An 11,448-nucleotide genomic window follows, 5' to 3' on the forward strand; every position below is an offset into this window, starting at 1 on the left:
TCACTTACATGTAAAGTGATTCCTTGGGGTGTAACTTGCGGGGCACTTTGAGTAAGAAATTAATAATCAACGAAAAGCCAATAAAGAGATTAAAGTAATATTCAAAACTTTTTAAAGCAGAGATTATTGAACAGTTGAAAACATTACAGTTTCATTTACTAAAATAACTTTTCTATGCAAATCACAGTCCCTTTATTTACCTGTTCAGCAATAGTCAAAGTGCTGACTAAGACAGAAATGCACTTTAGGCACCTAGTAAAAGAAAAGAGTAAATAAATAAATAAATAAAGGAATTGTTTGTCATATATTAAGTAAAGTTTTATGGGATGCTACGGTAAAGATGTCATTTTTATCTTTACATAAAGACGTTTTTATTTTGTGGTTGTTATTGATTTAAAAGCGTATCACTAAAAGTGTTGCTTAAAGAGAAAGTGTTACCCTTAATCGTTAACTTGGCTCTGATACCAATTTTTGGTTTGCAACCATTTCTACTATATGATACCAATTTTTTACTAGTCCTTGATGTATATTCTGATTTTATTTTTATAATTTTCAATCTTGTTTTAGTTTATAATATTCTTTTTTGCATGAATTATTGTATATAAAATCTTTTATCTGTTTGTCTTTTTCTTTAATATAATTTCTCAAATCCTCAAAAACTTCTTTTATTTCTACACTTTCTGTTGTTTCTAAATACCTTCTTAATTTTTCAACTTCATTCTCCATTTTTTCTTTCAACAGCTTTAATTCTTTTAAGTCATAATATAGTTTTTTAGGCATTTATAAATTTTTTAAGTTTAATTCCAACTTGTTTATATTTATTCTTATTTCTATCCTTTTTATTATAAGGTCATCAATTTCGATCTGAAGGTTATTTAATTCCCTTTTATACTTTTTTATTTTACTTTTTAATTTTTTCCGCCCTTTTTCTTTTTATTTTATTTTCTGGTTTTTCAATCTTTTTATACTTCATTATTTATTTTAGAATTTCTGCAAACTCTATCATCGATTCATCACTATTTTTTAAAGATTCTATTAATTTTTCTAACTCTTCAACTTCTCTTTTTAACTTGTCATAGATTATTTTTAGAACTTCAAATGCTCTTTGATTTATTTCAGAAAACTGTAAATAATTCAAACGATTTTCTCTTTCAAAGAGCTCTTGTTTCTTGTCTTGATAAGTTACATATATTTCTTCTTTATTTATTGTCATAATTTAGTGTTTAGAGTTTCATTTAATTTTTCGACCTTTTTTGTTAATTCTTTTATTTCAGAATTTTCTTCTTTAATCTTTAACTTAGATAAACTTAACGGGCTATTAATTTTAGATTCTCTTATTTGAAAATTCGATGAAACTAATTTTCCTGATGGTTCTTTTAATAATAGAACTGGGTTTTCAATAGCTTTATATTTTGGTATTTTTGTTTTTATAATTTTTTGAAATAATTCATCGACATAAATTCTTTCTCTATTTTTAAATATTATACTATGATGGCTATTTGTTAAAGCATAATTTATTGCATATGTAATTGAAAATGGTTCATCATCTTGTTCCATTAGATTCTTTCTGTGAAATTTATAAGCCAAACTTATAGATCTTCCAAGATTTTCAGTTGATAAAGGTATAGCATATCCAAGATGAGCATTGAATTTAACATTTACGTTTGCCAAGTTTTCATGAACAATTCCAATTATTTGATCTATTGGGTCATCATTAATTCTTTTGTCACAAATTGCTAAGCTTATTGGTGAATTAATTCCTTTCATATATGTAGATTTGATTAAGACTTGTATAGTACTAATATGAATCCATCCAATTTTAGATCTTTTTTGTTGATTCTTAATTTTCTCAATCTGTTTACCCAATTCTTCATCATTTATCAAAGCTATTTCAAGTTTTCCATTGGCGGATTTTATCTTTATAGGGGCTTCAAGTTGAATTTTTTCATAGTATATTATATTTTTTCTATTAAAAACTTCTTTTAAAAGATTTTGTTTATTAAAATTTTCATTTGATTTGAGATTTAATTCTGTTTTTAGAACAGCCTGTTTTTCATTATCTAATAAAGCAGTTAATCTATAGTAATCAAATTCTTCTGTTAATTCTAAACTTTCTAAATAATTCATAATTGAAAGACTAGGATGAAGATGTACCTTTTTGGAGGAAAACTTCCTTTATTTAGTATATTTTACATAAGGTGTTCTTATCTCCAGAGGGGAGATTGTAGATACTAACTCCAGAGGGGAGTTTAGAATTATTTTTCTCTAAGGGAATTCTTCGTCAGACTACAGAATCGCCTCGGCCGCTTCCTCCTTGCTCTCCTAGCATATGAGTACTCTTAGCCTCCTGCTTTCTATTGTCTGATGCCTCTACAATTGCCTGAGCAACCTATTTATAATAGTTGGGTTTGATGGACAATTCTCATCCTTACCCTTCTTATGACGTCATTGCTTACGTCATTGTTTGTTATCTTGCACCAGCTACATTGTTAGTGCTTTATGACCTAAGTGCTTACGTCACTATGCAATAATGTTGAGAGATGCTTCAGATGCACTGTCCTCCTCTTTTATCATGTGACCCTCAGATGCGTTGTCTTCTTCCTTCATCATGTGGGTTGATTCCGTTTCATTATTGCTTTCTTCAGATATCTCTGAGGCACATAGCTGGCACTTGTGGTATTCTCTGTCTTTTATCAAATAGCAGAGGTTCCTCTTTATCCCTTCAGGGAGCTTTTCTAAAAGTTCAGATAAGTTGTAGAATGCTGATTCAAATTCTACCAAGAGTCTCATCTCTCTTTCTTCAATTTCATTTCTTTTACTGGATACAAGCAGAGTATTTCTACTTTTATAATTAATCCTTGTGTGAGATTCCTTCGTTATTTTTTGAGTTCTTTCAAAGACCCTTGCTAATGTGCTGGCTAGCCTTCCTTCATGATTGTAGATTGTTAAATCTTGAATTTGATCAATTGGTTAAAAATTTTCTGGGAAGACGGACATGAATATTACTTGGTGTGCTGTAACCAAGCATTCTTCTTCTTCATTAAAAATAGGTTGACTGTTTGTAAATTTTAGGGATATATCCCTTGGATTTACATTGTCAATCATATTTTTAAATCTCTTTACTGCATCAACGAATCCTGATTTGTCCACCATGCTTAGCTGGCTGAACTCTGATGGTTTTGCTTGTTGTGTTGATTTCATTGCTTCAATGGCCTTCTTGAGGGATTGAATCTGTGTCCTTATTTGCTGACAATGCTTGCATTTTTCGAGCTCTTGCTCATATTTTTAAATTTCTTGATCTAATGCGTTGTAGACGAACTCCATTCTCTTGTTAATGTATCTGCAATAACATTTTTGTCACCCTTAATATATTCAATTTTTATTGGATATTGTAACAAAAATAATTGCCATCTTACCAATCATCCATGATTATAATCAACTTTTAAATTATATCGTATGAAACCTGTTAGGTAACTTGAATCTGTCCTTAATGTAAATTCTCTAGGTAGTAAATCAATTTTCCATTTCTTAAGAGATTTAATTGCTGCTAGAGTTTCCTTTTCATGAGTGGTATATCTCTGTTCTGTTGGAGTAAAAGTCCCTGAAATATACCTGCAAAGTAATTTCTTTGGGGAATATTTAGAATTTAGTGATTCTTTTTCTTGTTCTAAACCTTTTATAGTTTTCTTAGCTTTTAGACATCCTGACCAGGTTATGTTTGAAGCATCTGTTTCCACTATTAAGTAGTCGTTTTCTTCTGGAATATAAAGTTCTGGAAGTTTTTCACATAACTCTTTAACTCTTTGAATTTGCATACTATCTTTTTCTTCCCATTTTCATTCTTTTTTAGTATTTATTTTTGGAAATAAGCTTTTAGTGTATTCTGTTATATTCTTTAAAAATCTTTGATCAGAAATATAATTTATACACCCTAAAAATCTTTGTAACTGTTTTCTATCTTCTATTTTATTAGGAAATAAATTTATCTTTTCTAAAATATTTGGTTGAAGTTTTAGCTTTCCTTGAGTGGATAGAATTAATCCAAGAAACTCTATTTCTTGTTTTGCTATTCTTGCTTTCTTTTTGCTAAGACCTAATCCTTTTTCTTTACATCTTTCTAAAACTATTAGTAATTTTTGAAGATGATCTTCTTTATCCTGTTTTATAAAAATTAGTATATCATCAATGTATACTAAAATAATGAATGGATGATATAGCTTTAAAAAATTATTTCCTATGATAAAATCCATTCCAGAATCTAACATATATATAGATGGAACAATGAACCTATAATTTTGAATAAAAATTTCAGCTATCTCTGCTTTTTGGTCAATTTTATGTATTGATTTGTCAGCTATTCTAACTCTTAATGGTTTCTTTAATTTTTTCCAATCAAGTTTTATATTTGTACTAGCAAAGCGTTGTGTTGCTCCAGTATCTATGAAAGCATTTATAAACTTTTCTGTTATTTTTATAGTAATAAATATGACATTATTACTCAGTCTCTGAGTCTGTTTCTGAGACATATTCAAAAATATAGTCTAAGTTATCATCGGATTCTTATTCTCTTAAATCTTCTAATTTACTTTTTTCCATTAGGTGACGCTTTTCTTTGTGAAGAGTTACGGTTTTAAGTGAAAAGTGTTGCTTTAGAATGTGTGGATCAAAACTTGCCACGTAGGCATCTTTATCGTAAAGTTATTTTTGGAAACTTTATGTAAGTGGTGCCCAAATTTTATAAAGAAGTTTATCAAGCCTTACTATATGAGGATTAAAATATCAATATAATACTTTGTTGAGTTATTATATTTAGTGTTAAATACAATATTTGTTTCAAATACGTATTTTCTGTGTTCAAGTAATTTAAAAAAAATAAAAATGAAAAATAATAACTTAAGGTGAATTTAACAATTCTTGATCAATAAATAATTTTTAAAATAGTACATAGTGTGCCTATTTTTTTGGTTATTGGAGGCATGAATGTGATGTGCTGCCTTATGGGATATAGTGGTGTTAGATCAATTTGTAGGGATAGCCTTTTTTAACTTGTGCTATAGACAAGTCTAACCATGCGAGTTATGTTTAAAAAAAAATATTATGCGCAAATCGAATGGTCCGATTTGTAAGAGAAAAATTTTAAAATTTGGAAGAAGCAAATCGAACCATCCGTGTTGTATGAAATTTTTTTTAATAAAACGAAAATCAAATCGGATGGTCCAAATTGATTATTATATATTTTTTGAAATCAGACCGTCCGATCTCTAACACCATACATACGCCTGTAAAACACACTACTTCTCCATATCTCCTACACCATTATCATTGATGTTCTTGTATATATATTTTTATAAGTTGGACTAAAATTAAATAAAAATAATAATAATAATAAAAAATAAAATTCTACCTTAGATATTATCCAATTTTTTTCTACCGAAAAGAATCCATTTCCCGTTGCATGTTAGCGAGATCAGTTCCATGTTAGTCGTTAGAGTAGTCATCAGCCGGGTGAAAATAGGATAGTAATAAAGATGCCTTTATTTTAAAAAATTTGTGTTATTTAATTGTAAGCCAATTTTATAGTACTTTTTATTTGGTATTTAATTTTTGTTTAATTTATTTTTATAATAAATTTTAAATTTTTTAATTTTTATATTTTTAAATTTAAAATTAATTATTTAATTTTTTTTAGTAATTCGACAATAATTTTTAGACAACATAACCATCTCGTTTTCATAAAATGGGAAAAAGGACAGAAGCAATGAGCCAACAACTTTATTATGACTCCTCGAGTTATGCCAGACCCGATAGAGAAGTAAAGTGCGATAAAAAAAGACGAACGGAATCGGAATCTGATTTTGTTTCTTTCCTTGGTGCTATGAGCGACCTCCAATTTTAATTGTGATTTCAATGCTATAAATAGTTCAAAACGCTGCTTGTTCTCAAAAATTGAAAATTCTCAAATATACAAGAGTAATCCACTTCCACAGTTCCACGCATTTTCACTTCACTGACTTTGGAGCTTTGTCTTGAATAGAACTCTCCAGAAACTTTAGGCGCTAGTAAGAGCTTCTTCCGAAGCCCTAGCGAGCAAGTAGAAAGATATTCGCGCTGAATTTGCGAGTTTCCGATGGCGTTTTGGTGGCCATTGCTTGTCTTAGCATTCGCTTACGGACTCTGCAGGTTCCTTTTCATGCTTATTCCTCCCAAGGTTCCTTCCATCGATGTTGAAGCTTCCGACGGTACTTCTCTCTCTCTCTCTCTCTCTCTCTCTCTCTCTCTCTCTCTCTGTTCGCTTTCTCGCTCGGAAATTTGTGGTAACGGTGAAAATGTGATGTGAATTTTGATAATGACAGTGTTGGATGATGGAAACCAAGCGCAGGAGAATAGCTTCATATATGTGAGTGCTATTATATCTCAAATCTTTCAAATCGCTGCATGCTTAGTTATACTCTGCTTCTGCTTGTGCTCGATAGGTAGGATTTTTGTTTTCCCTCTATTTCAAAATTGATATTCGGTATCATTTTAAAAATCGATTACGTATTGAGGTAAATATCGATCGATGCATTCAGGAACTACGTTTTCTTGTGAAGCAACGTGAGTTTTATGAGTTGCAAGTTTTGTGAAAGATGCTCTGCATAAAATTATTGTTAGATTCACTCACATCTTGTTGAATATTTTGATTCAGGTTCCTCCGAGAGGAACGTCACAGCAATCTGGAAAGATAGTTCAGTGCTATGAGCCTGCGACTATGAAATATTTAGGATATGTTCCTGCATTGACGCGTGATGAGGTCAGTGATGCATATAGTATTTGTATCTATTTCTCTAATATGAAAACAAGTAGCTATTAAGAAGCACATTTTATTTTTGAATGAACATGTTCTGTTTCTATGCGAGTGAACCTGTATATGCTTGTTGTGCTGAATAAATCTGGCATGTCACAGCATGTGAATTACGCATTTAACGGAAAGCCTAGTTGAGTCCAATGTCGTGAAGTTGACTATATTTATCGTGTTAATGATTTATAACTGGGTGCTTATCAGCATATATATACCTGTCCTTATGTTAAAAGATGAATTAATTGTCTCCCTGGCATTCTACAAGGAGAGGACTATTCGTTCAGTGAATCAATTTTTGCAATTTGCAGATCTTAGAATACCGATTCCAAGATTTTGAATAAATTCAGAAGTAAAGCCTTGCCATATTAACTAGAAGTAACTTGCATAATATGAATAGGTAAAGGATCGTGTGGCAAAAGTAAGAAAGGCTCAAAAAATGTGGGCAAAGACCAGCTTCAAGCAAAGACGCACGTTTTTGCGTATACTGTTGAAATATATAATCAAACATCAAGCGCTCATATGCGAGTAAGGACTCTTTTTCGCCATGGTCATTGGAGGAGTTTCACATGTTAGTTTTTTTGTCATGATTTTTTCTTTTACACACTGCTTGGAAATGTTAGTGGTACCGGCTGAACTTATAGTGTTGCATATTTTACAATATTTGAAACTTGCACATTTTTAGTCATTACTGATTACCCTCTATTTTTGGTTATCCCATTGTCTATTTCATTTAGTTCAAGTAGACATGAATTGTTCTTACTGCATGAGAATTTTAACATATTCTAATTTGAGTGCTCTTATCAGAATATCTTCGCGTGATACTGGAAAGACCATGGTAGATGCCTCTTTAGGAGAAATAATGACAACTTGTGAAAAGATCAATTGGCTACTGTCAGAAGGCGAACAGTGGCTAAAGCCTGAATACCGGTAATTGCTTTATAATAACAGAACTTAATTTACGACTTGCAATATCTACGGTCAAATTTCAGTTCATCTAAACTCATTTCCATGACCTTTCTCTTTATGCTTTTCATGATCAAATTTTGTAGGTCTTCTGGAAGATCAATGCTTCACAAGAGAGCAAAAGTAGAATTCCACCCCCTTGGTGTTATTGGTGCCATCGTTTCATGGAATTATCCTTTCCACAATATTTTTAATCCAATGCTGACAGCTGTTTTTTCTGGAAATGGCATTGTGATTAAGGTACAAAATGTTATGCTATTAACCCATCTACAATCTTTCATGGCGAAGATGCATTGTGTTGCTGCTGATATTTTTACTTGAATGCAAATAAATATTCCCCGATAAGAGATGTTAAAAGTTGAGAACCTTAAAAGTTCGCATTCCTACTATCATAGAAGCTTTCATGAGCTTTGACGTGATTACTTAAACTTTCAGAAACATTGGTTCCTGATGCGGAATTTGTATTAATTAATATAAGCCTAGAAAAGCACTTGATGGAGAGAATTTCAGCAAATTTAAAATTGGCATATGCGTTGTCAGTTTGAGTCCCAAAGCGCTGTTGCATGGGGGCCATGTTAAAGATTTCGATGCAATTTTGAGTTTGGACCCAATACAGCTTGAAACTTTAGGGGAGTTAAAACTTCTATAGAATTTGTTTTTATGCTTTTCAATATGAAAGAAAACCATGTGCTTCTGATTGTAGATATCAGAACATGCAAGTTGGTCTGGATGCTTTTACTTCCGGATAATCCAATCTGCCCTTGCTGCAATAGGAGCGCCTGAGGACCTTGTTGAGGTCATAACAGGGTAGAACCTTCTGACTTACCATTACTCTGTCCTTTTTCCTTTTGTTCCATGGTCATGTTTGCATGTATTTATGAGCTAGATTGGTCCTTTCTTTTCAGATTTGCTGAAACTGGAGAAGCGTTGGTATCTTCTGTTGATAAAGTCATATTTGTTGGATCACCTGGTGTGGGGAAGATGGTATGATTCCTCTGCCAAATCAAACGACTTCACACTGTGTTCTCATCTAATCTAATAACTGTACTATAAGTCAACTTCCATAATTTCATTTGGATTTCTATGAAACCATTTGATATGTCATTTTATTTATATATCCAATTTCCGATTTTTTTCTTAAAAAATAAATTGCTCTATAAATATGATGTTTTATTTTTTATGCAGATAATGAGAAATGCTGCTGAGACACTTATTCCAGTTACTCTAGAGCTTGGTGGCAAAGATGTATTTATTGTTTGTGATGACGTAGATGTGGACCATGTATGATTCCCCTTCATCTGATCTAATTCCTAAAGGCTTGGGTGTTTTACCATTAATAATTGACTATTAATTGCAGATCTTATCATTAATGCTTAATGGAATCTTCATCTTGAGAGTTATAACAGCCATTTGTCTGCTGAATATAGGTTGCGCAAATTGCTGTCAGGGCTGTTCTTCAGTCAAGTGGACAGAACTGTGCTGGGGCTGAGAGATTTTATGTCCACAGGGAGATTTATTCTTCTTTTGTCAGTAAAGTTACCAAAATCATAAAATCAGTTAGAGCTGTAAGTTTTTGACGTGTGTGTGTGTGTGTGTGTGTGTTTTTTTTTTTCCTGGAACATTTCACTAGCCAAAGTCTTATTATGCTCAAGCAACTTTCTAATAAATCAGCATAGGATCTTGAGATAGGCATCTATAGAGTTCAGGATACGTGGATTTGATATTCTATTTTGTTGAGCTTCTGCATTTAGCGTTGAAGAGCAGTGAAGCACTATGCTACTAGAACTCTGGCTCACTGCTTATTGAAGAAAATGCCATTGTCGAAAACTGATATTTTTGTTGATACATGCATTTTTCACTTGATATTATTAATTTCTTGCAGGGCCCACCACTTGCTGGAAAGTATGATATGGGAGCTTTATGCATGCATGAGCATTCTGAAAAGCTCGAGGGCCTTATCAATGATGCTTTAGACAAAGGAGCCGAGATTGTTGCTCGTGGAAGTTTTGGACATATAGGTGAAGATGCTGTTGATCAATATTTTCCCCCTACTGTGATTGTGAATGTGAACCACTCAATGAGACTGATGCAAGAAGAGGTAACATAGCAACACTAATTATCTTATCAACTTTATTAGACCTTTTCTTATATATATATATATATATTTGCTATTATTTAGAGCTAACTTCAATGGTACTTTCCATATTTAGACTGTAACAACTTGACATTTAAATTCAGAAATTTTCTCTCTATCTTTTATGCTTCGTCAACTGCTTACCCACTACATTCATCCGTGTACTTGAATCACATCTAGGCATTTGGACCAATCATGCCAATAATGAAATTTAGCTCTGACGAGGAGGTTGTCAAGCTCGCAAATGACTCAAAATATGGGCTTGGCTGCGCTGTTTTCTCAGGTTCTCAGGACCGTGCTAGAGATATAGCTTCACAAATACATTGTGGGGTTGCTGCCGTTAATGACTTTGCAGCAACGTACATGTGTCAGGTAAATTTAGTCTGAGTCTCTCGTATTTAGTTGCATACTTGTCTTAACCTTTCTATAGACTTGTAGTAAGTTACTCAGCCTAGATTATACTTTTCTAACTTCCATTTAAGTAAAGATGCATTACGATTCGATATTGTAGTCCCTGCCATTCGGGGGCGTAAAACATAGTGGATTTGGACGATTCGGTGGTGTAGAAGGTTTGCGAGCCTGCTGTCTTGTCAAGGCAGTTGTCGAAGATAGATGGTGGCCATTTGTCAAAACCAAGATACCTAAACCTATTCAGGTCAGTCCTGAAATCCTTTCACCATAACATTATTTTTGTAATTCACCACGAATAGAAAGAAACTACGGGCATTGTCTGCCACAGTATCCTGTCGCAGAGAATGCATTCGAATTTCAGGAATCACTGGTGGAAGCACTTTATGGACTCAACATATGGGAACGTTTGCAAGCATTAGTAAATGTTTTGAAGATGCTTACTGAGCAGAACCCTGCCGGTGAAAGCATTAAGAAGAAAAATAACTAGGTGCGAGGTATCTTAATATAGTAAAGTGGTTACTTGCTAATTGCTATTGCCATATACAAATCATGTCGAAGAGACGAAATGAATGGGGAGCATGGGGTTTACCATTTACCTGGGGATTTGGGTTGTCATTTATCTCCAATCTTCCCCTGGCTACTCTCCTGTCCATGTCTCGTCATTTTTAACGTGCATTAGTTGGGTGCCATTAGTTGCGGTGAATAATGATATCAGTTTTAAATCATCATATTAAGCATCGAGGAGTGCTAGGACAGCAAGTTTTGTAATTTGTAGTCATCAATTAGTTATCATTAGTGTTTCTAATGGTGTGAAATTATATCTAATAGTATAAAATTACTCACTTTCTTTTTGCTGGTTAAGTGCTAGTCAGATTTTAATAAAACTACTGTCCTTTAGACTTTCTCTTGAGCATTTTCTTTGGATGCAGGTTGGGATTGAGAGCGGAGGAAGTGGCTTTCATAAGTAAAATGGAATTTACTATATAAGTCATTCCTTTCTCTTTTATTTGCAAAATCTCTATTCATAAACTCATTCTTAATTTCAACAAAAAATAGTTTTTTATATTTTAAGATATTAAATTTACTTAACTTTTAGGCTTTA

General features: G+C 32.4%; 1 protein-coding gene across 4 annotated transcripts; it reads left to right on the plus strand.

Annotated features, from left to right (window-relative positions):
- On the plus strand, positions 5,744 to 11,409 carry LOC107639194 (aldehyde dehydrogenase 22A1). Of its 4 annotated transcripts, XR_002349533.1 has the most exons (15): positions 5,744 to 6,239; positions 6,354 to 6,397; positions 6,686 to 6,790; positions 7,236 to 7,363; positions 7,643 to 7,765; positions 7,888 to 8,041; positions 8,505 to 8,608; positions 8,707 to 8,785; positions 8,987 to 9,082; positions 9,229 to 9,366; positions 9,684 to 9,899; positions 10,116 to 10,307; positions 10,447 to 10,590; positions 10,675 to 11,079; positions 11,256 to 11,409. XR_002349533.1 is itself a non-coding variant. In XM_016342649.2 (14 exons), the coding sequence occupies exons 1-14, from the start codon at positions 6,128 to 6,130 to the stop codon at positions 10,831 to 10,833; spliced, it is 1,794 nt and encodes a 597-aa protein (XP_016198135.1). In that variant the 5' UTR covers positions 5,744 to 6,127; the 3' UTR covers positions 10,834 to 11,207. The 4 variants fall into 4 exon arrangements, 3 of the variants coding, with proteins under 3 accessions (XP_016198135.1, XP_020960954.1, XP_020960958.1); XM_016342649.2 differs by lacking the exon at positions 11,256 to 11,409 and having other exon boundaries at positions 10,675 to 11,207; XM_021105295.1 differs by lacking the exons at positions 5,744 to 6,239; positions 6,354 to 6,397; positions 11,256 to 11,409 and adding an exon at positions 6,449 to 6,473 and having other exon boundaries at positions 10,675 to 11,207.

The sequence above is a fragment of the Arachis ipaensis genome, chromosome B01, assembly GCF_000816755.2.
Source record: "Arachis ipaensis cultivar K30076 chromosome B01, Araip1.1, whole genome shotgun sequence".
NCBI lineage: Eukaryota > Viridiplantae > Streptophyta > Magnoliopsida > Fabales > Fabaceae > Arachis > Arachis ipaensis.

Excerpts from the sequence above, each read along its gene's own strand:
- LOC107639194 (XM_016342649.2), top strand. The coding sequence starts at position 6,128 with ATGGCGTTTTGGTGGCCATTGCTTGTCTTAGCATTCGCTTACGGACTC. Across the intron at positions 9,900-10,115 it reads TGAGACTGATGCAAGAAGAG|GCATTTGGACCAATCATGCC; the intron begins GTAACATAGCAA and ends AATCACATCTAG. Across the intron at positions 10,591-10,674 it reads AGATACCTAAACCTATTCAG|TATCCTGTCGCAGAGAATGC; the intron begins GTCAGTCCTGAA and ends TGTCTGCCACAG.